Source organism: Anarhichas minor, unplaced genomic scaffold, assembly GCF_050575085.1.
Source record: "Anarhichas minor isolate MPS153535 unplaced genomic scaffold, ASM5057508v1 ptg000040l, whole genome shotgun sequence".
Classification (NCBI taxonomy): Eukaryota; Metazoa; Chordata; class Actinopteri; order Perciformes; family Anarhichadidae; genus Anarhichas; species Anarhichas minor.
The window spans coordinates 10,873,916-10,901,901 of record NW_027466486.1 but is presented as its reverse complement, the minus strand read 5'-3'; the positions used below and the strand labels follow the sequence as shown (position 1 = coordinate 10,901,901).

At 46.9% G+C, this 27,986-nt stretch overlaps 1 protein-coding gene across 6 annotated transcripts; it reads right to left on the bottom strand.

Moving 5' to 3' along the window:
- Window positions 1–15: 15 nt before the first annotated feature.
- Window positions 16–27,891, bottom strand: akt1 (v-akt murine thymoma viral oncogene homolog 1). Of its 6 annotated transcripts, XM_076107668.1 has the most exons (15): window positions 27,708–27,891; window positions 23,461–23,649; window positions 23,209–23,387; window positions 11,045–11,173; window positions 9,237–9,348; window positions 8,801–8,927; window positions 8,132–8,263; window positions 7,936–8,001; window positions 7,297–7,365; window positions 7,031–7,156; window positions 5,357–5,485; window positions 2,111–2,325; window positions 1,855–1,942; window positions 1,547–1,649; window positions 16–673 (listed from the first exon to the last, which is right to left on the bottom strand). In XM_076107668.1, exons 3-15 carry the CDS (start codon window positions 23,252–23,254, stop codon window positions 594–596), a joined length of 1,422 nt encoding a protein of 473 aa, XP_075963783.1. In that variant the 5' UTR covers window positions 23,255–23,387; window positions 23,461–23,649; window positions 27,708–27,891; the 3' UTR covers window positions 16–593. The 6 variants fall into 6 exon arrangements, with proteins under 6 accessions (XP_075963783.1, XP_075963782.1, XP_075963781.1 ...); XM_076107667.1 differs by lacking the exon at window positions 23,461–23,649 and having other exon boundaries at window positions 27,651–27,891; XM_076107666.1 differs by lacking the exon at window positions 23,461–23,649.
- Window positions 27,892–27,986: the final 95 nt, after the last annotated feature.

The following is a 27,986-nucleotide window of genomic DNA, read 5'->3' as shown; positions in this document are numbered from 1 at the left end:
GTTACAACACGTACGTATGCAGAATGATTGACTTTATTTGATACGGTACATTCACTTTAGAAGCCAAAAATGTCTCAAAGTCTGAATGGTATTTGAATTGTTCAGAAGTCTTAGAGAAGAAAAACATGGATTTATTACCCACTCAACAAACAACACACTCTCTGCTCAAATGATCTTTTTGGTCCACAGTATTCATATTTCTACTTGAAATGGTTGATTCATATTCACTTGTATATTTTCAATACAAAATTCACATCAGTGGCCTAATTTGTGCATAACATAACTACATTTCCCCATTCATCATGGTGTATGGATGCCTGCTCAGTATACAACATAACTAGGAGATGCAGGGTAGTGTTAACTCTCTCCGTGGTCAGTCTTCAAAGGCCTCACAGAACAACCACAGGTATCTTTGTTTCGTCTTGAATTTCCTCCTTCCTGGAAAACACAACTTGCAGATTGTGAATGTTACATCCAGCAACGGCATTCTGCAGACAATGCAGGGAGGATGGGGCTGTGGCCCCGGTCTTTTGAGAGTGCAGTCGGGTGGGGTGAGGGGAGATGGTCGCACCAAAGGAATCGCTGAGAGTCCTTTAGGCCGTGCCACTGGCAGAGTAGGAGAACTGGGGGAAGTGGGGTCTCCGCTCGCTGTCGAATGACTCCATACTGTCTTCTGAGGACAAACAAACAACTGATTATTTAATTGTCTAACTCAGGGGTGGGAGATATTACAATACATACTGTGAGACAATATACATCTGTCTCCTGTCAGAGATTATCATTTTATCTATCAATCAATATTTCAGTAAATGCTATGTACTGGGATAACAGATATATATAGTAGTGTGACTGTGGATTTGAATTACATCACCTACTCCTGGTAAAAGTACATATGAATCTATATTATTTATACTGTGTCGTCTCTGCCTTCACATGCATTTGATGACTTCGTGAGGCATGACACTCGGTTTTAATGGCACTGGCTGTCCAGGAGAGGGGAGGCTCCTCTCAGGGGAGCTGTGTACGCCTGCAGAATGTTTTCTTTTCTCCCATTTATGAACTCCTCAAAACTAGCTCAAGCCTCACACCAAGAAATCATCTCAAAGGGTCTGTACAGAGGAAAATGCTCACGATAACCTTCATGGCCGAATGAATTTGCTCTCTTATGACCCTGACGGCTTACATTTTAATATAAAACTCAAAATGAAAGGAAACGGGGACATATATTTTAGGGGTTTTCACATGAAAACTAATTCAGGGACACAGAGTTAGGAACCACTTTTTCAAGGATTAGTCATTTATTAACCCACGGGAATAAAAGTCTGCTTTCATCTCGAGTGAATTGAAAGTGTAATTCCTCATTCTTAATAAAGTCTCACAGGACGTGGAGGGAAATGCATCTTCTCTTGCACAGTGCTCAGCTCACATCTGCCTTATTATCACACCTAAACACTAAAGCTTCACAATAAGGAATATCTGACTTTGTGTTATAAGTAAAGTGGTGTTAAGTGTGCCGTATGCGTGGGTGCGTATGGTTTGGTGGTACCTTGTCCGGGAGGCGTAATAGTGATGGTCTGTGCTGTGAACTCCTCGTCAAAATATCGAGTGTCCGTCTCCGAGGTAACTTGGGGCTTAAACGGCGGGACCAGCTGTTGGAGAGGAGAAGAGATACAAATATATCGGCACATCAGGGGCGTCAGTCAGTTTGGTAACAGTTGTCCTCCTGAAGGCGGGCGACAGCTTCACTTGAAGTGACGCCGCGTTATTGATCCCCGGGGGACGTGATGTTCTGAGCTTGGTGTCCTTTCAGCGATGTCAATTTCAAGAGAATGAGGTTGAAACAAAGCAACTGACCTTCTTCTCATACACGTCTTGCCATTCGATTCCTGCGAAGAACTTGTGCTGCATGATTTCCTTGGCATCGTCCGGCCCTCCACCTAACCTGGAAGACGAGTACCAAAGGACGAGTCAGGATGTGAAGCCGCTGATCGTTTCATTGCTACCTCTAATACTATTCTATTTATTTTATCAGAAAGCTTAAAGCTCACATCAGCAATACATTTTTGAATCATAAACATGGATGTACTGGATGCAGTAGAGGCCCCGTTACCTCTGCATTGGTTCCTTCTTAAGAAGGCCGGAGAGCAGCGAGCGGGCCTCGGGGCCGAGAGTCCGAGGGAAGCGGATGTCTTCCATGAGGATGAGCTCGAACAGCTTCTCGTGGTCCTGGTTGTAGAAAGGCAGTCTGCCGCACATCATCTCGTACATCACCACCCCCAGACCCCACCAGTCCACAGCACGGCCGTAGTCGTTGTCTTCAAGCACCTTGGGGATGAAGAGGGGCGTAAAAGTTTATTTAATGCAGCTGTCGGGATGCTCATGAGCCATTTTAACTACCTGGGGAGGGGTTGTAGTACGTAGGGATTACATTTCTTTATAGAACAACACTACTGTCTTATAATACAGTAAAGGAATATAGATTTGATCTTCCCTTTTCACAGAATATTTGTACAATAAGCTAAAGAAAATGTTTAGCTGGTATGGCTTTGAGGTGACAGTTTAGGGTTGTGTTTGGACGTCAGAAGGCTGTGAAGACAGCAGCTCTTTAGGCTGAATATACCGACCCTAAAGCAACTGTCCCCCCCATCACCCCACCCCCACTAAAGTCACCTGCTCCTCCCCCCCCTGGCCTGGTCTTTTGAGGCAGCCCCAGCCAGCACTGACTCACAGCTCACATTAGGAGCATGGCTAGAGTTTCCCCTGGAGCCCTGCATATTTAATCACCACAGGACCTTCCACACAAACACACACGTACAGATCAACAAGCAGCAGAGGTGTGGGTCGCTTAAATAAGCAAACGTGTGGCAACAAACACAGACCAGTCCTACGAAACAAACCGCTCAATGAGCACAACCAGAGTCCAGCCAGAAACAGGGAAATATTTAGTCCCATTATTTCCATAGGATGACTTTTCACGACAGTTCATAATGAGACAAAAATCCTCCAGTGTTGTGCTCACTGAACAGCGCAACCTGTTGCATGACTAATGTGCTGCTGAGTGGAGTTGTTCCAAGGTCTCCGGGGACATGTACTGGATTATACCTCGCCAGGCGGATGTTGAAGGTGAAATCAAGACAAGGAGAACAGTCTGTTCTCTTAAACCTTCGAGCAGCGTGATGCTGGCCGATTCAGACCTAAGAATAGAAACTTCGGTAAAAAGACGTGGGCGGATTAATATAATTAGATATGGACACAACAGCGCACAGGCCAAGAGAGAGGGTCCTGGAAAACAGATGGACGGATGTGTCCGTAAAAGGAACAAAACTACTGCGTGTGTGTGTGCCGCGCATGTGGCAGTGGGCACTCCGCCGGGCGCTGCGGTGAGCGGCGAGCATCGAGGAGGAGGATTGGGAGGGCAGGGGGAGTAACGTGAAGCCGGTGCGGGGCTAGGATTACTGGGCCGTCTCTATTTCCAGCGCCGCTGTCGTGTGATTCACACCGTGCGACAGCTGGGCCCGCAGCTGCCCCATATATGTAGAAGAGCGCCACAGCTGTGAAGCTGCCAGGAGCGCAGGAGCCAAGCTCATCCCTCATATACGTAACCAGGACTGCCTGCCTGCTTGGGCCCCAGCCCCAATCTAATACTGTTACACCGCCCCAAAGGAGCACAGACAGGGGGAGGAGAGAGCGGATAAAAGCACCAACACTTGCTGCTCTCTGAACCTCTCTGTAGACTTTTTATGCTCACAAAGTTCCTCACTGACGACCATTAATCTTCCAAGACTGTGAATCCAGATCAGCTTCAGTGGCTGGATTAAACCTGTCCACATTGTTCTTTGTAGATATTCCCTGAAAGCCAATTCCCTCCGCCAATAACGGTTTTGTTCTTGTAACTACTTAATAAAAGTGACAAAGTGAGTTTGTACCACTCTTTACTCCAGAGACAGACTGGTCTCTCCTCCCCCCCTCCCCCCCCGCGCTCTGGGTGGAATATTCCCAGACGTTACAGCATTCCTGTGCAGCACACACACAACAAGGTCATTGTTTACTGCAGAACAACCTGTAACACTGCCCGCCCCGCACTCCATGGAGACACTCGCCAGCGACCCTGTTGCCATGGCAATGCCCCCCCCCCCCCCCCCCCCCCTTGATGTCTCCCTGCTCTCTGCCGGAGCCGTCACAGACTAAGCTACCCCCGTGGAGGAGCGAAGAGGGCCAGACAGAGTTTAGGATGGACGGAGTGGGGAAAACTCTATGAATAGGTTTATAGCAGGTATAGAAAATAAACATTTTCTTTTACATTTGTCCCGGTGTGAAGGAGTAAACATTCACACGCTGGCCCAGCCCTTTGCCTTGATGAAAATAACAGCTATATGTTCCTACGAGGCCGTCTGAAGCATTGTGGGATAGCTCCGGCTCTGTCCGGGTCAAGCGAGGCATCCAGGGCAGCAGTGGTGCTGTGGCTCCGCTGGTGACACACAACAGCTGTAGCCAATGTGATCTTTTTTTTTTTTTTTTTTCTCTCCAGCGCGGAAGCTCACGTTTCCTGAGGCGCAGCCAGCCAATCACCCCCCCTGCGCTCCCCCAACCAGAAAATTCCAATTGAAGGCTAAAAACAACGATACGGCAACTGTGTCAACATGGACACCCCTCTCCCAGAAAACATTTTTACGGCAACAGGCAAGGGGGCTATAGCGCAAACACTCATGTACTTACTCACACACACACACACTGCCAACACTCACAATGCAATATCGGGTTACACAGCCTGCTCCAACACTTGTCATACCTGCACGGAATAGGGAGTAGCCACACCCCTCCCCATACAGCAAATATGAGAGCAGGCTGCCCTGCCCTGCCCTGGGCACACGGCACACGGCACACTCATTAACTCTCAGAGATTAGAAAGGCATTTTTGGGACAGCTGCCCTATCTTCCACATGCTTCTCATCCACTGATACCCAACAACACACGGCACATTTTTGTCCAGAATCTACTCAAAATGATCCCAGGTTGTTTTTGTTGATTAAGTGACATTATAGCCGGGTAGGGAGTGAAACATATCGAATGCACATGCTTCCTTGAAGGACACAAATGGTCACTGAATGGTTTGATCTTTTTCAATCTAAAGTCCTACGTAAGACAGCGCCGTCCTCGTCGTAGTGTTCATCCCACCATAGGGATTCAGAGACTTTGAAGTTTTCTTCTGGCAGCTCGAAAGTGACCTGAAAGGTTACTTCATGTTTGTTTTTCCTTTAATTTGTCATCCATCTGTATGTGCCAACATAAAAATCGCTTTGTTGCAAGAAAGGGTGACGTCAATATTTCAGGTAGACTGAATCCCTGTAGTGGTTACCTCAGGCGCCAGGTACTCTGGCGTCCCACAGAAGGTTTTCATGGTGGCGCCATCTGTGATCCCCTCCTTACACAGGCCAAAATCTGTGATCTTTATGTGTCCGTCTTTGTCCAGCATAAGGTTTTCCAGCTGAGGGGGGAAATAGAAATAAGACAGATGTTGGCATCATCGTAAAATGACTCACTGTTTAGGTTAACAAGCAAGGAGGGAGGAGACGGGAATAGTATTTCATAAATGTACAAAAAGACGTGCATCTGTGTTAGTTATGGTTCCACTAAAATATTCTAAAAGTATTGAGTGAATTTCTGAAATTTTGGCAAAATAAAAATCTCAATCAGGGCCTGTTTCCAATAACTACCTTTATGCAAAGATAACGCCAGTAACTTTGATGACATTTCCTTGCTGCCTACCACTCATGTTATCAGTTATGTCATCCCTCTTTTTGTTTAAATTAATGAATCAATCTGCTGCTACGGTGATAGAAAGAGGTAAACTGTTAAAGGGGCCCCCTATCTTGAACTGAATCAGCAACGTTGTGGTAACCCTCTACACCAAAGTTCCTTATATCTGTATATATTTATGGGCTGTCTAGTGAAGCGGAGGCACGTAATGATGAATGGCAGCATGTCATGAACGCTTTTTTTTTTACAGTAGAATAAACTGATGGAATCATAATGACAAAGGTTTCTATCAGCTTTTATTGTATCTTCTCTATTTTCAACATGCCAGCTTTTTCAACCCAGTATAAAGTAGTATAAAAACTTTTCTGCGAAAATTGGGTTAATGGTAACATACCATATATTGTTTGTGATCACATGTTCAAGTAAATTGACTAATTGTGCATCATGCAGCGTCATGACTTGAGGCTGCGTGGCCTTTGAATATTGTGTCCTCCCTCCCTCTCTGTCTCTCTCTCTCAGTTAAAGTCACCTGGCAGCTGTAGCTCACACGTGGCCAGCAGCACCGGGCCAGAGTCAGCACATCCTCCAATCCTGCTACCCTGGCACTTTCAGGAGAACCCAAGCAGGCTGGGAGCCTGCCTCATAAACCCGAGGGAGATATAGGGAGGGAGGGAGGGAGGGAGTGCTGTGCTGACCTGGCTGCTATAGCTTTATCAGTTGGAAGTAGTAGGGCTAGATGTGTCCACTGTAACACTGATAAACCCCCCCCCACAGCCCTCCTGAACCCAATCCATCTCTGGTCCAGTCTTTAGAGTTTTGCGTAGCTTTTAAACACCGGTATTAAAGCATCTTTACTTGAGGACGATGGACATTTACTCTTTGTTATTTAATAGTGCTGTACTGCCAGCATATCAAATGATATCAACTACGCATAAAGTGCACAAAAATGACTCTCTGTAAGAACAGAGTGCGCATGCTAAAACGAGAGGCGGTGGCAGTGTGTTCAAAGAGGAATGGTGGTTATTTCTGTCTAGCTGCAGTAAGCGTATGGGCCGAGCCTCCCTCCAACTGCAGTGAGGTCTGGAGACTGATCCGGGGGAGGCAGATCAATAAACCCTGGCCACTGCCACTGCTCTCGATGCAGGAAAGCCCTATAAATATCCTGCCAGGGGAGAAATGGAGGAATGGGGGGGGGGGGGGGGGGGAAGGAGAAAGACAGAAGAGAGGCTGACCGCGAGGATGAGAGAAAGTGAAGACTAGTGTCCACATCTACCTTTAGATCTCGATAGACCACGTTTCTTTCAGCGTGCAGGTAGTCCAGCGCCGACACTATCTCTGCACCGTAGAACCGGGCCCGCTCTTCTGAGAATACACGGTCCCTCGACAGATGGAAGAAAAGCTGAGGGGAAGCAGGGGAACATTGACAGCGAGGAGGCAGAGGACAGAGGAAGAGAAAGTTGTTTAGAACACCGAAAATAGTAACAGTTCAAAAGAATTCTGATTCAGGTGCAGATTTTGTGACGGTTAAAAATAATTTACCTCGCCCCCGTTTGCATACTCCATGACAAAGCACAAGCGGTCATGTGTCTGGAAGGAGTATTTCAGTCCCTGCAGACAGAGAACGAGAACACTCAAAGCAGAACTTGGTGATGTTTCCAGTGAATTCAAGAGGAAGCTGACATTTAAACAGCCGGTTGTTACATGAAACATCACAATGCATGTTGCAGCTATGACCCTTCAGTTACCGTACATTTTTAAAACACAAATGTCAAGTGAAAAAAAAACTGCAGCAAAGTGTATCCAGTGATTTGAGCCTTTTCAACAACTGTTGTGTGGCAAACATTGGTCCCATTCATTGCACTGAGCACATCGCATTATGTGTTGCCTCCACCAACCACTTAGACCTCACATTTTGGGGGAGCTTTTCACTACAACCCACCTCAGACTTACAGAGGAAAAGTTCACGGATAAAAAGAAAGAGAAAGAACGTCCAGTGTTGCTTTAAAAAAAGGCCCAGCTCGACTGCAGCCTTTGTAAGAACGGCTCTTCAAAACATTCCTGGTAAAACTGCCCCTTTTTTTTCCTGAATGGATGCTGCTGTGTTGGATTGAAGAGGCTCCAGAGGATCTCTGCGAGTTAAAATAAGGTTTGGTTTAGGTATATGGAGGGGCTCCTTACTGTCAAGAACGGATGCTTTGAATTCTGGAGGACTCTGTTCTCCGTGAGTGTGTGCGCCACTTCATCCTGAAAAAAAAAAAAAAAGCCACAAAGAGTGTTTGTGCAACTCTCACAATGGCTACCCATTTAGGTATCAAGTCATTGCTCCACTGCCCTCCCCTTAGCGTCTCCCCCCCCCCCTTTTACATCCACTCACTTTTGCTACGATCACCTCCTTCTTCAGGATCTTCATGGCGTAGTAGCGTCCTGTGGCCTTCTCCTTTACCAGGATAACTTTGCCAAAAGTGCCTTTTCCCAGGAGTTTGAGGTATTCAAAGTCGTGCATAGTCTGTAGAGCCAGGGGAGAGAGAGTGGCATCTGGTTACACGCAGAAGCATTCACAAAAAAACTCTTAACTAGCCAGGGCACACAATCCCACTGACAACGACACAGAAGCATTTAAGGCACTATTTCACCCACCATGCAATTTCCACTCCTCTAATGCTTTGGCTTATATGTGGTTGTGTCTCAGTTAACCTCTGACCCCGGTACTAAGGAGAATGCTGAAAATGGTTATGCGAGGGACATCCAATCCGGTGGCCTTGGACCTTCATGTCATGACACATGTGGGGGTTGTGAAACCTGGAGGACACACTATCTGGTGCTAAGCCACCCACGGCTGATGTTGGGAGAGGCGAAGGAAGGTGGGCTTAAGTGGTGTAAGTGCAAATAAGGAGAATAGTAATGGTCAACTTGGACCGGACTCAGGATTGGGAAGAATAACAAGGTGGTTGACTTAAATGTTTATGGTAATGGACACTGCGGTTTGTCAATGTGTGGACAGCGGAGAGAAGTATAGATACACAGCAGAGCGAAGTGGCCATACCACTTTCTGTCTGGGTTTGGTCAGGTAGACCTCCATGTCCATGGGGTCCGGAGAGGAGTCCATCATCTCCTCCTCTTGTTTCTGCAGGCCTTCAGCCACTGCTTGGATCGCCTTAGTCCATTCTTCCCTGAGGGAGGCACAGGCAGCAGAGAGATTACATCAGCCCACTTACCATCACGCAAGCCCAGCAGCCCAATCGTGTAATTGTCTTCTTATCAACAGGAAGGCAATTTCAAGTGTGAGTTCTGCCAATAGCCAGCGGACCGTACGCACGTGCATAACAAGATTAAATGTGTATGTTTGGGAGTGCTTCGAAATGTTAGAAAAAAACAGAGCTGTTAAACTGCTTTCTAGCAACAGGGGCAAATTCTCTGCATGTAAATGATTTGTGTTTTACTGCTCCGTGAGCTGAGACGTGTGTGTGCTTCTCGCTTGCCTCTCCTCGGGGGTCTCCACGTGGAAGGTGCGCTCGATGACAGTGGTCCACTGCAGGCAGCGGATGATAAATGTGTTGGGCTTGGGCCGTTCCGTCTTCATCAGCTGGCACTCTGACCACAGCCAGGGAGGGAGGGAGGGGAAGGAGTTGGCGAGAAGGGCCAGTGTGTAGGGGAGCAGAGGGGAGAGACAGACCCACAGTTATAGCCATTTATCTTTATCGCCACCTGAGCAGACACTGTCGGCCAATTTGGAAAAGAACAGGTGCATTGTGGTGGAGGAAAACAACCGTTAAAACTTTGCTACTACAGGTTTTGACTATAATTTGGAATCTGTGTAGTAGAACATAAAATCTAGAACTCCCGAGAATGAATGAATATATCAATAAATACAAATTCTAATATAATTCTGCAATTAAACACTTTTTTATTTTACAAATATACAGTGTTTAAGGATTTATTAATATATTTTTTATTGGTTGAGCTCCAGCTAATTTGTATATACATATATTTTCATTATTGATTTATATCCCAGAACCCAGGGTGACGTCTACAGAGTGTGTTTTCTCCAAACACAAAGATATTAAATTGAGAGTGAACGGTGGAAGAGAGCGTGTCATATTGGCGAGATACATTTGACTTATTCTCATAAAGGATTTATTAAAAAAAAACATATCTTCACATCCTTTCCCTACATTACGCTCAATTCTCATACTTTTGCAGCAAAGTAATTGTCTGGTAAGCAGTTTGCAAAAACAATTACTCACAAACGTCTATTAACTGAATTTAGAAGGCAGAGATTTCCATCTGCACCTCCTTCAAATCAACATCTGTTCCCAAATGAAACATGTCAGCAAATATGTCAGAACGTGACACAAAATGGCCTCTGTCTGATAGATGGAGGACAGGGGAGTGGACCACCACTGAGATCCAACATGGCTCCATCAGGCTGAATATGTAATCCAGCTGCAGCCGCCCCGTCAGCAGCGGCGCACCATGTGTCCTCCGCGTTGGGGTCGTGACAGCGGTGACAAAAACAAAAAAAGCCGCTGATGGAGGCAGAGCCTCAGAGCGGCGCCCAGATAAATAGTTGAAATCAGGCGGCTAATAGCCACGATAACTCAAGAGTGTCGGAGAGGAAACATTTTGTTAAACAAACAGTATGCTGTCTAATTGCTGTGTTCAGTCATCTGCACAGCTTATCACAGCAACTTTCTCTGATGCGAGGATGGAGCGGGCTGGGCTGCTCTGGGCATTGCATTTTGTATTTTCTGTCACAGTATAAAAACTGAGATTTGGGGGGGGGGGACGACGACGACGACGACACACACACAGAGAGAGAAGAGGAATGGCATCGGATATATTACCGTAAGGAGCCAGACATCTTGCATGCACGTTCAGTCACAAAGCTTGCTTTGCCCTGGAGCAGTGCTCTTGTTGAAAGAAACTAGCAGTTAAGCTGTTGAGATGAGACTACAGCCAATTTGCTAATGTCTCTATTCATAATCATTGACATGATGACATGCGATGATGAAGGTATATCTGCTTGTAATATTAGAGAGGCCTCACTTTCATACTGTGACCTCACAGGCACTTGGGTATGCATTGATAAACATTTGTTTTCCTGTTAATAATCACTTTGCAGGGTGGAGAATCCAGATACACCAAAACAAGTCTGTGAACAGATCTGTTACAATAATGCAAGAAAAGAAACAAGAGAGCAGAAACAAAAGCTGCCAAGGGACGGGGGGACGGGGGGGACGGGGGGGCGGGGGGGGAATGCAATGGTTTCTCTGAAGTAGATACTCACGTGCGACAGAGAAGTTATTTAAGGGGGTTTCCAGCTGGTCGACATCTTGCGGCCGCTCTTTGTAGCCGATGAATGTACCGTCGCTCTTCAGGAGAAAATACCTTGGCCTCCAGGTTTTGATGTATTCTCCTGATATGAGAAAGAGATTGAAAAGCACTGTTGAGTTACTGTACAGGAGACTAAAAACACACTCTTCAGAGGGCTTCTGCTCACAGACAAACCTTAAATGAGAAACATCACATGCTTTTCACATTCCAAAAAAAAGCTGACTAATGCACAACCCTTTTGTTTACATTGTGGTTTCATGATTAATGACGAAATAGCGTCGTCCTCTCTCTTTACGTTTTAATTCCCAGAGGTGCAACCCATTTCCTGCAATCTAATTACTGCGTTGTTCACTAGTGCTCCCTGAAACGACCACCTTGTCCCCGTCTCTCTCCGAGTGGAGGTCATCTGCGGGACAAATGGTGGTTTTAGTAGGAGTCAGGACCCTCTCCCCCGCCCCGTCTGTCCCCTTTCCAGCACTCACTTGCAATGTAGACTCCAAGTGAAAATTCAAACTGTCCAAAAACTCTGGCCTACCGTTTCCACGCACTGGCAAGTTAAATTTAGGCTCTCAGCTATGTTAGAAACAAAGTTATCTGTCTACTATAGACAAAAAAATTAAAAAATCAACTTATAGTTAATATACCGTATACTTCAGAGTACTCCGCCAATTTATCACTGCACTCCTAGAACACTGTTGGACAAGAAGTATCGGCAAAACCAGAGATGTTTTTTTATTCCACACATTCTTCTTGTTGAAGCCTGGCACCTACATTACCCACAATGCAACTTGACGGTCAACAGTTCATAGCATAGCCTCGTTCTGCAGGCCTAAAGAAGATATGGGGAGCGAGCGACAACTCCAGAGAACACCCAGATTTTTTTCATTTTCTAAAATTTGCAGCCATCAGCCCAAACCAACACTAACTCAAGTTACATCAATTGATGCAATCTATCAAATTCAGCGTAGCTAAAGAATCGGTGGAGTTCTCCTTTACATTTAGGGTATCTGTATTCAGGTTAATGGTTTTTATAAACCGCAACCACTCTTTTGCAACACTCATTTTTGTAACACCAGCGTCACGTTTACCAAAGCCTCAATTTGATTTTCAAATAAAAACTTTCCAGAATTCCAATTTTCTGGACAACACCCAGAACTCCAGGCCATGCGCGTGCGTCCCGCTCACTCAGACACACAAATGAATCTCTCGTAGGCAGACAAAACTCAATTTAATCCGGTGATGCTTCAGGAAATGTTGTGCCAGATGTTGTGCAGACGAGGGAAAAAAATAGCTTACATACCATAACAAGGCAGCGGCACACAGTGGAGGGACTTGAATATTTATACAGGAAAAAGTGTAATTTATTTTTAATTACGGAGCCGCATATTAACCCCATGCAGAGCAGTAGCAAGCTGTCCTTAATTGCCCCATTTCCTCTAACACAGAAGTGTGGCGTGTGTGTGGGTGTGAGTGTGTCTGTAGGAGGGAGGCAGGGGGGAGGCAGGAGATCTGTCAATATGAGCTTCTGTTACCATCCTTCAAACCCACACGTCTGACTGATGAAACCGATAACACGTCAGTCCGAGACAGTGCAGACCAAAAACAGCAGCTAGTAATGTCTCCGCTGTTTAGCGTCGTTCTGATAAAATATTTAGGGAGAGGACAATCATTCACGACACCGGCTGAATGTTGCTTTTTAAGATTTGTAACTTTGGACACCCTCAAAATGATGAACTTCCTCTTCCTGCTTCTTTTCTACATTAGCAACAACCTCTAATAAGACCAGGGCTGCTAATTCCCCCAATATTCAAGAGGGAAGAGGAACACAGGAATTTATGGGCATTAAAGTGTAATACAAAATAAAAACGTTCGATTCAATCGTCAAGAACATACTGTTCATAAAAATTTGACCTCACCGTTTAACCCATCATAAGCACTTAGGAGGAGTGGTCGGCTATAAAGCACCCGGGGAGCATGCATATAGTATGAACCTCGTGGTTAAAGGATGTCCCGCTCTACCCACTGAGCCAAAGCTGCCATAATGTGGAATAAAATGGAAATATAAACAGTATATATATATATATATAATAACAACACGGAGGATCTTTAGACTGAACCAACAAAGTGAAAAGTTATCTGTTAAACTTCCTTTGGAAATTTTCCAGAAACTTTCTGGAGCCTTTGCAAACCTAAATAGGACATTTTCCATATTGTTTTTCCTCCGTCAGCATTAAAGGTGAGCGGGACAGGAAAAGGACACTTTAGAGTCATTAGTTGACCTCATACAGCAGGATGAGGCCTTGTAACGCAGTCTTTGCATCACCTTCCAGCCGAGCATCGAGCCATTTACCCCAAAGCAAACATCCAAGTATAAGAACACCTGATTTACTACCACTGGCAAACTGGTGGCACCAATCACAACAGTGGGGGAAACATCTGCCCCAGAGCACAATATACTGAAGTCTACAATCCACAGCAGATGTCCAATATGTCATCACATTTTTCATCATGGCACAGGAGGACGTTTTTTTATTGCAGAGTATGTATTTTTACACCAAACATAGCTCATTTAGAAATTAGCTCGAGCCATTCTTGCCGCCTTCCAACAAAAGCCACTCGTACCGGATGCGCCGTCCTCATTAAAACACACACCGGCCGGAATCAGTTTAGTGGATTTCCCTCATGCCCGTTTCAATGCAAACACAATTACCGTGATGAGTCGTTTGTCCGTTTCAAACTACAAGCCGCACCAATCAACTTCCACATCAGTCACCCACGTCACGTGCAAGCTGGCCTCCAGAGAATCCACATGCGTAGCGTTATTTATCATAGGCCTTCAAGACAACCAGACTCCCTTACTTCAGCATAAAATCTAAATAATTAAAGCACAGAAAAAGGTGCCATGTAGGAGTATATGTGGCCATACAAGCATGAGCCGTGACTTGAAGCAAGAGGCTGTTCCACACCAACACAAGTTGCCTAAATCTTTTACACTGCAGCCAGAAAGTCTCCTGAGCCTTCCATACCGATCCTTGTTTTCCTCAGCTGGGCCCCAGCTGGTGCCTCGTTCTGTGGTCAGGTTTTGGCTGACCCACATCCCCCAGCTATAGTCCCTGCCAGCCCACAGCGAGGACAGTATGTGCACAATGCAGAGGCAGAATAATCAGCCTCCTACCTGACACCAGACAAAAACAAAAGGTGCATGCTTGTCTTGCCTGTGGAGACTAAACTTTCAGTGTAGAAGTTGTAGTTTGGCAGCAGCAATGCAGCTAATCACCTTCCAGAATGAGTAAAGACCTTTTATACATTATAGTCCTCAGATGCCTGCTGGGTAGAGACAGGTGTTTATGTGTACGCATGTATGTGCTTGTGTGTAAATACATTTGTTGCTGTGTACACTGCCCTGTGAGCAGTGAGTGAAAGGTATTTGTGTGTTAAAAGATTACAACAACATCCAGTTTTTGGAAGGCTGAGAGCTTTTCCTGCCAGCTCCGCTGACGCACAGCACCCACCAGCAGTAGCCTGGGTGGGCATCCGTGACGCAGCAGCGCACGGCACGGCGTGTGTCGGCTGGCTAGACATTCTCCGTCGCTGAGGTGGCCTCGGTCACAAGGCTGTCGGGAAGACGGCGATGCCAGCTCACCGCTCTCAGTCACTCGGCTCTTCAAACAACTGTCACTTTCCTGAATCGTGGAACTGTAATATGAAGGACATGACAGGTCTGCATGGTCACTGCGGCGAGGCCACACAACGCGCACTAAGAGGAAAACAAGCTCGTGAAGGAACATGACACTCCAGGTCTGAACCCTTCCTGAGATTAATGACAGCTACTGTGAGACTGTAACTGCTAAAACTCTTCAATCACACTTTTCCTGGGTGGATGTAGATAAAAGGAAAATGTTTGTGAGGTTTTTGTCATCACTTAATACACTAACACACACACACACACACATCTTTCACAAAGACTGACACAGAGATGCGAGACCAAGAAATTAAGTATCTCCACATCTGCAATGCACATCCTTCACGCTCTTTCTAGGCAGGACTTCCTCGTCTGTGACCACAAACCTGGTCACATGACAACAGTGGAAGCAGCTATACCCGGTTGTCTCTGTGTGTGTGTGTGTGTGTCTCCACCACATTGCAGCACAACGCTTCACACACAGTCTGCGCTCAGAGCGTAAACAACAAAGATGACCCTTGTCAGCTTCCTATTTACACCCATTTCCCCTTTTATTCAGTTCTACTTTCCACACTGTGGCCTTTCTTACGCACCGACATGACGAGAAAGTGAAACCGACAGCTGTTAGGACAGTAAATGTGGATTATATTAAAACTGTAATATACACCAGCAAATAAATCGACTCGCATCCCTGCTTTCAATATTTGATATGACTCGACTTCAATGTTTTGTGCAGAGTAGACCCCAAACACATCCTGTGTACAGGGAGACACAGTGCAGACTGCTGACAAAAGACAATGGGACTCATAACACTGGAGGGCCTTCTGCTTTTAAGTCAGTTCATCATCACTGATGTACACCAAACCCTTTTGATGTCAACACGTTCTTGAAAACAGGAAACCGGCCAACAGGCAGACTGACCACAACCTAGATAAGATAAAACCTCCTTCCGAGTGTCCGGTTTCACTGTAGCTGCCGAGACGCACTTTGCTGTGAGGAAATCCACTGACGATCTGCGTCCCAGAATCAAAGCGTCGCTAATAAAAGTCAAGTGTGACAGCAGACATGTGGCTGAACTCAATCAAATTAGGGGGGAGGAGTTGACACCAGATGAGAGATGAGAGAACTAGAGGGGATGAAAAAAAAAAAAAAGCAACGCAGTGCGCAAAGAGTGGTAGTGAGACAGATCACTACATATGTTCCCCACATATGCAGGACTGTGAGCTCAAGTGAAGTGTGTATGAGCCATGCGTACTGTCGGTGTGTGCATGTGTGTGCATGGGAGGAGCTGTCAGGGCCTGATAGAGTGTCTTTACATGACAAGCAGCTGCTGAGGTCTGGGATGCGCGCTGGGCAAAGTGGAAAATAATGAACGGAGAGCCGCTGCCAAACAGAACAGAATTCATCTTTATTTGCCAACTGCTGCGTGGCCCTTTGTGTGGACAGCTCCAGCCTGTCACCGCCACGCCCTCTATACCACACACACACACACACACACACAAACAAAGGTAGAGCCACAGCTGTACATGGTGGAGCATCATCTTGTTTGGACCCACAGGGATTCAACTTTACATTCGCCATTTGCGGGTGAACTTTGGCTTCAGAGGCCTCAACAGTAAGGGCTGGCCAGGCAGACTCACTGAGGGGTCAATAAATAAAAGATAAAATGTGGACGGCTTTAGACAGACGGGGGAGAGGGAGAGAGAGAGTGACAGAGGTTAGTGAGGAGCGTCCTGTTCCGGCCGTCTCCAAGTGACAGCGACAGGAATGTTGAGGTCCCAGCTGCTGTGGCTTGTTGGCTTTTAATAAGACACATCATGCAGCATTCATCGTGCGGCCCCCGAAAGGAGGGGCCACAGTGTCTTTACAATGTGTCCAAACTAGCAGCTCTGTGGCACGTCACCCCTTTCTCTCCGCCCGTTTCTTTCTACTTCAAAAGGAATTTAATACAATTTCAATAACAACAATATAAATAAAGAGGCCCACCTCAATCATTTGCCACTAGATAAACTATGCACACACACACACACACACACACACACACACACACACACACACACAGGGAAGGTCAGACAAAATGCGCCTCTCAGTGCCCACACCCAGTGGTTGGACTTCCTGAGGGGGCTGCTGTTGGGTTTTGTCCCCGTCTGGCCATTCATGGCTTGGGGATGGAAGGGAGGGAGCCAGTGGTAACTGCATGAACTGTGCATGTGTATGTGTTTGAGTGGTGAGAATCGGATGAGAAAGAGGGGGGGGGGGGGGGTTAGGCGGAGGTTGAGGATTAGGGAATTAGAACTCCAAAGCGAGGGAGGAGGAGGGAGCGGGCTGCGCCTTTTGTTGGTTTTTCCTCAGCCGCCCCCGCCATCCCTTCGGCCCTTTTCTGCCGAGTTCTGCCTGTAGGCTGCAGCTGCGGCCTGCCACCCTGTGCCCTGCATCTCAATGAGCCACGGGCCGCCCCGCTCCAGAGGAGACGGGGCTCCCTGATGCAGGGGTCACCACTGAGAGCCCCAGCAACCACAAACTCCGCCCCACACCATCCGCTGCTCCGAGCCGCAGAGCTCTGGGCCGGGCTTCTCGTGCTGCCCGGACACCCGTCTACCCCATTTGCCTCTCTCCCTGTGACCATATAAGGCAGCACCAGGCTCATATGCCATCCTAAGGAGTATGGGCCCTTCTCTTTATGTCTTCCTGACATCCCCCTCCTCTCCAAACCTCTTTTGTTGGCCCCTCTCTCTCTCTCTCTCTCTCTCTCTCTCTCATGCAGCTGGATAGGGGACTCCATTGCCAGGGCTTTGGCAGCGGCATCAACAGGTTGCGAGGAAGGGCCACCCCGGCGTCCAATGCAGCCCTCTCTGTCTCGTCCCCTGATCCCTCTCTCTTTCTCTCTGTCACTGCGGTTGCCGCTGCTACCCAAACAGGAAAAAAAAAAAAAAAAAAAAGCACGGGGGATGGGGGGGTTGTGCGATGGAGGCTGCCCCTCTTTCTCACGCTCGTAAGAAAGCCCTCACTTCTTCTCCGTGGTGAGTGACACCTGCTGATTACCATAGAGACACTGTGGGAAGTTCCCCCCCTGCCACACTGGGGCTGAGATTTGCCCCCTCTCCCTGGGTAAACAAGCAGTCCATGGATTAGTTAACTGGGTTACTGCATGGCAAACAAATAAACACATTATTTAGAGCAAATTAGTGCCAATGAACTCCCAATGACCAGCGTAAGATCAAATACCCTCAAACGACCACGGAGTTACTCCAGAGGATCCGGTGGAAAATTGTCAAGAACAACTTAATTCTAAAAGTATGATAAACCCTTTCTGTAAGGCCTCTGAATAACTTGTAGAATACGTTCTGAGTAACACGACTAGCTGATGTGGAGGATGTGGGGAGATATCCGAGCATACAGTCAACTCTTGGTCTGCAGACAGCTGAGCATCCCCTCTATCTCTCGTCTCCCCTGCCCTCCCTCAACTGGAGAGAGGTGCCAGTGATGTGATTGATGTCGGAGACTGGGAGCTTTCTGCTGGTCCATAGCCGCTTCCGCCATGGGTCCGAGTTGTCAGCAGGGTCATTATCCTAGCAACAGGATGGTGGAGCTGTGGGTGAGGAGTGTGTGCGCTGGAAGTGGGAGGACCAAGAGGGGGTGAGCTGGGGGGGGGGGGGGGGGGGGGCAGAGAGAAAAGAGGGGACGTAGAAGAAACGAGAAGAGGAAGAATGTGGGATTAAGAAAGGAAGAGAGCAAGGAGGAAGGACAGACGGGAGGAAAGCGAGGAAACAACAGAGACAAAGAGGGGAAGAGAGTAACGGAGACGGAGTGCGCTGCCGAACACCACGGCTGTGGCGAGCATGCGGACTTTACACAGCAAAGTAAGCACACAGCGGGCTCGCCGTGAGAGGAGGCGAGCGGTGGAGGTGCCACCTCCCTCAGCCTCCTGGTCCCCCCCCCAGCATGCCAGCCAGCCTGTCTGCCGACAGCTGCACCCCAGTAATTTACTTCTCTTCACCACATTTAGCAGGAAGACTGCTTCCCATTACCCCGAGCAGGGGGTCCGCGCTGACGGCCAGACCCCCGGCCAGCGCGCTGGAGTCCCGGTGTGACACCCTCTGCTGCTGGACCCCGCCTACACGCGCTCCCAGCCTGGCACTCCGGCTGGTGATCAACTCGCTAGTGTCTGGATATCAAATCTACCAAAACTTGGGTTATCGGTTGTTTTGTTATTTGCAAAAAGTTATTTAAAGTTACACATGCTATTAGTTTAAGTCAAACCACTCGTCACAGAATTATATCCCGTAGCTTCTATGATTGGTTTTTCACACACATTGTTCACTGGTTATAATAACTATTGTAGGAGTCTCAGGCTTTGACTTCTCAGCTCCTTCTTTTCTTTAATTTGTACTTAACAAATGGAGATACACAATAAGTTTAATTACGTATATAACTTTAAACTGTATAAATAATCCAATCACATTACTTAAGTAAGTAGTAGAGCATTGCATAACTTTGTTTCTGACTTTATTACCATGAGATATTATCCACAAGCTTCAAGATAAACACTTTGGGATCCACTTACTAAGGACGTAGTAACTTTAAGTGCACTCGAGACTTGTTTGTTGTGTGTAAAAGCCTCACAATATAGGCGTATATTTGCAAAGAGGTATCGTTCCGGTTCTGCAGTACTTAAGGTGTGCGTTTGTGTGTGTGTGTGTGCTGCAGCAGTGTGTGGCCCATGACGGCCATAATGAGGGTATGTGTAGGAGCAGCAGCGCTGGCAGCCAGTCAGCATTGCAGCATCATGAGACATTCTTAAATCAGGTGGGCCCGCTCCTTTGAAGAGCGTTTAACTGAGCAGGGAACACCACATTCCCTCACCGAGATCACAAATACAGAGAGAAAATGAATGTTAAAGAATGCTGGCTGAATTATTAGACGCCTGTTCACCAGATGCATACGTGCAAAAGATGAAAATGTTTCATCGACACTTACTACCGTGTCCGGTGTTTCACAAAACCCATGCATGCTTTTCTCTCCTCCCCCCCGTTCTCATTCCCAGTCTGTGTCTCATGCAATGTCCTGGACCACCAACAAGGGCACGCTTGGAGGAGCAGCTCATGGCCGTCCTTCAGCCGCATGACCAGCAAAGGAGCCAATCAGCTGATGAGCTCCAGAACCGCTGAGAGGCTCCGTGTGGCATGTCGCACACAACATCCATCCGCTCTCCTGGGGCCGACTGGGTTCACTGAGCAATGTTCTGGGAACATCACAAAGATTCTGCTCAACTTCTGTCTCACTCGCTCTTTATGTTTCCCTCGCTATCTCCACTGGTGTGCCCTCTGCCTCTCCTCTCCTCCCTCTATCTCACCCCCTCCTCCTCTCCTCTCATGAGTCGGAGCCAGCTGAGCGTGATACCCAAATCCAACAGTTGTTGTGGCCTTCGTTAGCCTAACGAAGGGGCCGACTCTTTATACTTGTCAGGGAGCAAATGAGTCAAACAAACAAGGGCCAGGGAAGAGGGGAGGACAAGCGAGCGCTGTTCTGTTGAGCTTGACTGGGTTCTTGGCCGCAGCACTTCCCTGGAAACTAGGGAACCCACAATCTGCCTCTTTGATGTCCGATGATGCTCTGGCTTTGATGGAAACTTTTGGAAAAAAACACACTTGCAAAAAGAAATAACATGCTGCTCGGTCTCTGTGGCCACTAGAGGCCGTAGGCACATTCAAAGTGTGTGGGTGCACTCTGTGAAGGATTCTAAAAGGGAAGTACCATTTGGGGACGCATAACAACTGGTTATGATAGTAACAGAGTTACAGTGTTTTAGCAAGCCTGTACTTGTGATGCGGTCTGTGCATAAGGGCAGCGGGTAATGTCCTGCTGGCAGCGTAACTTCTGAATAAATATGCTTCACACCGTCCATACACTCACACATTTGCATATGCATGTCCAGACGTACGTACAACCCACTCCCGTCCTACTCTGCCGCCTTGTCTTGCATTCCAACGCTGTCCTTCCGAAAACAGACAGTCACAACAACGCGTCCCAGGCAGCGTCCACAATCCAGACACATTACTGCAGGACAAGGCTTAGGGAGAAAGTCGGAAGGTGTGTCCTTCAGAATGAGATCATTTCACTGAGCGCAGCCTGTCTGGAACAAATGTGCAGAGCACCTCAAGGCTGAGAATCCGCAGCTCTAATGACAGATTAGCTCCACTGGGAGGGGGTGGGGTGGGGGGGGGGGGGGGGGTTTACAGGGTACGAAGGCACGATGCTCGCTCTACTTTCATTCAGGAGCCTCCACAGAGTCTACACGTGCATGCTGAACATGAATAATGGGAGTGAGTGACACGGATGTCTTCAGATGACGTGTCCAAGCTGCCGCGCTCTGTGCATGTGCCCGACCAATCGTAAAATCCATTCATCATGTAGCACCATTAAATGGGCATTACTGGAGGAAAAGGCCACATTTTTTGCAGTCTAATATGAACGTAGTTTGGTGCTAGATGGTGTCCGTGGAACACACACACACACACACACACAAAATGTTGATGGAAATATGGAGGGCTATCTTTTGTAAAACATTAAATTGGTGTTTTGAGTGCACACATGGGAGTAATGAGCATGCTCAACACACTTGGAAGCGGCGTAAGCCATTTATTATGACGCCCACGTGGAGATGTGAGTCACTTGGGTGGCGCCGCCACACACTAAAGCTACACTCAAGGTGCAACATGGGATGATGGTGGCTGAGGTGACGGACAGCGAGACACGGCTACGGCAGGTTCACCTTCTGTGCAGTGGCTCTGGGGGCAAAGACTGCATGACAGTGACGCGACACTAAAAGCCTTCCTGTCAAGGAGGCAGGTGGACGCTCTCCAATCAAAACACAGAGGCTCTGGGTGACATTTCACAGGGCACAGCTGCTGGGCTGTGACAGCATGCCAACTCACTATTCCTGAAGGGTTGTTTGTTTAGTTAGCGCGTGTGTGTGTGTGTGTGTGTTTTACAAGTAGAAGGGTGTCAATGCTATAACTCCGTGTGTGTCACCTGCCACATGTTATTCTACTAGTCACTAATTTACTACTCTTATAGTTACATTTTACACCAGCTCTCCGTCACAATATTCCATTCTTGTCAGTACTGCTGAAGGTATGAATAAATTGACCTGTGCCAGTTTTGTGGCACAACTAATATAAAGAGAAAGGAAAAAAAATACAGAATGAATGACACTTCAGCCCAAACTTGTGGCTGTCAGGCCAAATAAAGGGGCAGTTTGTCCCTGAAGCATCTGACACGTGTCAGAAAGCTACGTAATTACATACACATTTTGCTTTGTCGACTTTTATGAAGATTTGTAGGAATTCCTTTTTTTGTGGCTTTGGATAAAACTATATTGTTGTCATAACTATTCAACAGATCATCTGCAGATGGAACACTAACAGCATCCAACATGTTATCCTCTCCCTCACTGGAAGGACCCGGGTGTGTCTGCCTGAGACCAACTGAGCCGAACCAGGCGGACTCTTTCCTAAAACAGCAGCCTGTTATGCTCCGAGCCCAAGCCTTGAGGAGGGGGAGAATGGGCTAACATACTACAGCGGCACACTGTTTGTTGAGTCCCAGGAACTCTCCTTGTGACCTGCTCCTATCACCTTGTCCCCTGAGTCACAGACTTTCCTCTTTTCCAGTAAAAGCCTGGTTCCTTAGCACTGGGCCTGGGAGGCTTCAGTGGTTTTGGAGAAGTCCCTTATCCTATTTTGCCCCTGGTGGTGTAGGCGGTGGTGGAGTGGGCTCCGTGAGGCAGCTGCAGTTTGAAGGCAGAGTTAGTATGCACACATAAAGCTGCTCAAAGCCAGCAGGTATGTGAGGAATGCGTCTTCGTCCAAACAACAGGACTCACGCCCGACACGGAGCCGTGCCACGCCGCGCAGCACTGTCAGAGCAGCCAAATGGGGCCCACCAGGGACTCTGCAACTGGACGGCTCTTTACATCACATCTTGCGTAAATCCTGTTTAAATCCTGTTACCCGGTGATCAATCACCCTCTGCACATGTGTCATTCAGTTCAGGCATTTCTGCAGCATTAAGAAAACAAATCTATCAACAGTGCACAATAGTAAACTCTCGCTAATCCAAGTACTTCAGGAATGAAGGTAATGTGGATATGGGAAACCATTAAGAGTAAAAATAAACATTTTTTAAAGTGTACACCTTTTATGCCCCAAAACGCAATGTAGTTTATGAGTACATAAAAAAAGGTGTATCAGTCTGCACAGTTGGTTTCTAGTACATGAGGTGATGATAACTACAGTAAACTACATGCTAATTGAATTATTTAAAAAAAATACACAAAAGAAACCACGCAGCGCAATCTGTGGAGTTGCATTTATCACTGAATCTGAATCAAAAATAAAATCAAACTATATACTACAAACTATCTTTGCGTTCACCTCGTTTATGCAGCCATCCCTCCTTGACAATCACCACATTGGTCATGTTGGTGGGCAGGGTGGAGGATCCAGGTTTCCCGCAGGCAGAGACACAGCTTTGTTTCCTTCGCTCGGCTCTGTGCAGGAGCCTGGAGACGAGGTCCCGGGGTTTACAGCCGCCCTCTCTCAATGGTGGTTACCTATTAGTTGAAGAAGAGTCAAAATTAGCCCCGTATTGAGGTGAAAGATTGTTCCACTTGTCTGAATATTCACCCTCAGGTCAACATAGCAGAGGGGAGGCAGTGGAATCGAGAGGACCCGAGTGTTTTATGGCCCGGGTTAGTGGAGGATGTGCTCAAACCACAGCGCAGTCCCTTTCACATGTGGAACCTGGAGCACTGCGAGGTTCAAATAGCCGTGTACCGCCGTGGTTTTTTGGCATTCACAATGAAGTCTTCCCCCCTATTGGAAAATCCCATGCCACACACACACACACACACACACACGCACACGAACAGCAGGAAATTTAAAAAAAATAATGTTTTCAAACAATTCTGACACAGGCTGCCTAAATGCCTAAACTCATTTTACAGATGCACAGGGTGTTTGGTGTTAACTGTTTAGCCTACAGTTGTGTTTTTCAATCCTACATAATCAAAGGTTATACAAAATTCACTTTGAGATGAGGTCGTTTTGTTAAATGTAAAATAATTGCTTTGACTTTTCATCACCTGATCAAAATATTCAGCGGCTGCCGAAAAAGAAAAAAGGATTTTTTCCCCCCCACAATTGCATTGACAACTTGGCAAACTCCATCTGCTAATGAAGTTCATGTGACGTGATCAAAAGTTTCCGGAACAGCTACTGAATGGGCCTCGAGTTGAGGTTGTGAGGTGACGGGGCACTGCATCTGTGAGTGTTGCCGTTTGTATTCACACCTGACCAGTTTACACTACACAAGTGTTACTAGGTCCTGGCAAGGCAAGCTGCACAACATGTGGGCACCTAGCCACACGTGAAGCCGGCATGAAACTGCGTCACATCTACGCAGAACAATGTGACACCAGTTGTAAAATATGTAACGGTCTTCAGAAAGATGTTTAAGTAAACAAGTGGAGCATTAAAAACTAAACATGGGTAAAGATACAACGATGATCTTACCCCGTGTGATAGAAAACAGGATAACACTGTATATTGACAGTCATCAGATACACTGAATTGGATTTATCTGATAACGGGCTGAATTCCATCACAGACGTATCAGTCATCCATCAACATCGTACACAAAAAAAACCTGCAGGCTACCGTAACCAAACACTTGACCTTTTGATTTATTCAGTACTTCTTTTTGTTACATAAAGACTGCTTTGAATGCAGGGCAGTGGCAAGAGAATGATCCCTTATCACGCTTGTTCACACAAATGTCACATACTGCGCCAGGCAATCTCTGACCATCGACTGAAATCAATTGCCTGCTGCTGCTCAGCCGGAGTAAGGCCATCAAAAGAGAGCTCTGTTTGAGTGGCCTCATCTAGCTTACTGGTGGGGACAACAACAGGAAGTGGATGTGACTATTGACAGACTTTGAGTCATATCAGTACAGCCCCAGGCTCGAACGCATGCGAATGTGCGATCAACACGCCTTTTTACTGCCAGTCTGCTCACTTCCATCAATGAGCCAAAGTGAGTTTGTGGAAGCACAGTTTATTTTTGCCCAGTGTTTTTGTTTATTGCACTGGGGTTGTGGTGCTTGTGTCACACAGTCGATGTTGGGAGGATCTTGAAGAGGGATTTGGAAAAAAATAAAAATAATAAAAAAAAAATAAAAAAAAAAGGCACACTGAGTGCTATTCAAACTAGAGATCACACAAACCGTTGGATCTCTCCGGCATCTCAGTGTGTACACTGTGACACAGGCACGTACACATTATATACACATTTGGGATACATCACACAAACAAACTTAAGCGCGCACACACACACACACCACAGCCCAAAAAGCAAAAAACATGCACAAGACCGGCTCCGGAGCCACAACAGAGCGCTGCTGTTTTAATGGGAGCGACCTGTTGCTACTGCGGCCTGTGTGGAAAAGCTGGCCTGCTGCCAGCGCTGCAGCTAGCAGCCACTGAATGAACCCAGTACCCTGACAGCGGGTCACATGGTCCTCGGGCCTCTGGGCCACCGCCTGCCTGCCTGCCCTGCTGTCAGTGCAGCTTTCAATCATTCATCTTTTTTGGCTCCGGCACTAGGGGCCATCCCATTCAATGCAAATCAGTCCCATGCTGCAAAGACACCACACACACCGAGCCAGTCACTGGGCCACAGAGGGCAGTCGCATGCGTTTACGGCAGGAAGCAGAAAATCAGGCCAACATCACCACCGCGCTACTTCCTGCATCACAGATCGATGGATACAAATCTGGTTTTGCTCCATTTTCCTGCTGCTGCCGCTCGGGTAAATACGAGAGTCAGCGACTGATTTACGTTTACAAAAGATAGAACGTTACGCTCAAATATATAACATGAAACAACGAAATGAGAACATAGAATTTGCCCACCTGCTGCTGGAAAACAGTCCCTGAAGCGACACTTGGGTGTGAGTTCAAATGCCATAATGAAAGCAGTACTAGTGCGATCTACTTCACAGTACCAAGTTCCTCTATCAAGTTCCCTGAAAGCACATCACTAATGATAAGAATAGTGGGTAGGTGAAGCGGAATACCAAAACACAGCTACTGTAATCTTGAAAGCCTCGTAGACTCACTGCTGTAATCTTGTGATGACATGAACAGCAACCCCTTTATGACTAATGTAGAAAATGTATTCGTTGTCATGCTGCCGGGACAAGCCATGAACTAAATTAGTGACGGATCAAAATGGATACTTGTTCTGTCCTTTAAAAGAAATAATCTGCAAAACACACAGGGTAAGATCAAACGGTAAATGGATGGTACATTTGGTTTGTTGCGAACCAAATGACCTGGCTGTTGATGTGAGCAACCAGAAAACAAGATGAACGAAGAAGAAAAGTATGTTAGGCCGCAGTGTTCTCAGTTTGTGACACAGAGAGCAGTCATGTGATCCCGATGGTGGGCTACCATCATTAGAAGCGTATCCTTCCTCAGATGTAATGCATCTAAACTCCTGTGGCGCACAATAAGTTTGCCTGTGCACAAGGGCAAAATATCAAGCAACATTCCCCCAGATTCTGCATGCAACCGGTGGCATATTTGCGTCAACGGGGCTTCGAGGGGATTGGGTGCGATGTGACTGGTATTTTCTAAATGGAGCGGGGAGAGAGCCACTGGCTGCATCATTACGCCAGCTTGTTGCGTCCTCCCCAAGTCACATGCCAAGTCCCCCTGCATAGACACGCTTGGACAGACGTGGTCTCGTGTCCCATGACCGGTAAAAACATTCTGACACTAAAGGCGTTAAGGTACAACATGTTCTCTTTCCAGGCTGCACATACATACATACATACATACATACAAGTGACCTGTGGGAGGCCAACTGACAGTAACATAAGTAAAGTGAGGTTTGTCTCAAGTTGGACATTTAAGCTTTGCATCTTGCATGTCCATTGAAATTGTGCTGCTCAGACACTCCCATCACACCAGTAACGTTAACATCACAGACACTTGAAAAAAATAAACCCTTCTTGACGAAATGACTGTCGTAAACAATGATTTTGTGAAGAAATGCACAACTGTCATCATTGTAGGTGGGATGTCAACAGTGGGGACAGTAGAAACATCAAAACAACCACCCACATGCATTTAGTAATTATACTGATTACAAGGGAGGACAAAATGAATACAACTCTATTATACCTTTGCTTTAGGACTTCCCTGGTGAGCAAACCGTGGACCTAAAAAGGTCCTTGGGACCACTAGAAGGATGGCATCTAGTCACAACAAAGATGTACTACTTTGTGTACCTGAACGTGAATGCACCAGTGTTACAACAGAACAGCAACAAGCTAGCAAAGCTAACGAGTAACTGTACAGCTATCGTCTCACTCTAACAAGTAAACAAACGCAGTGGTAGCTCATAACAATGAATGAGCTACCCTCTCGTGTTGAGCTCATTTGTTTTCGTTGGCCTCCCCCCGGGCCGTAAAGTACAAGCGAAAACAACTTTCTCGTAGAGGTGAACCGTTTAAAGTAACATGACTGCAGATATTTTGGCCTGAGGGCTGTGTCTCAAAAGTGGTCATTGTCAAAATAAATGAATGGTTAACTGCAGAGTGACTCACTGTTTGTAGAAAAACAACAACGCGTTACACACTCAGACGTTTATACGGCCGTTGACTTTACAGCGAAATAACTTCCACAGCGACGTGGAGTCAGGAAAGTACCTCATTTGAGGTTTGCATTTAGCGATAGAAAGGATATGGGGCCTAGCAGGGCAGCTTGGGTGAGAATAACCGCATCCCATGTAAGTACAATGGGGACCTACCCTGTCGAGCTGTCGACCTCTTGTAGTTAACCATGCGAAGGAAACGCGGACATTTACCTGGACAGGAATTCAACAATGTGTCCGTCTCATTATTGTGAGCTGTTTCGGCGGTATATTAAGTTGATAAGTCCTTCAACAATGTGGACAAAAGTGCTCTCATTTACTCCGTTTCTTTGCCTTTCTTCCACTACACCTCCCAAACGCGCTGTCTGCAATGCCTCTGTGGCAGCCTGCTCTCCCGGGTCCTAAAGCCGGTCTTTTTATGAGTCCCACTCAGAGGAGGAGTGGTAGGCTGTCAGCCGTCCCATTGAAAAAACCCTGCAATGTGTCTACGGG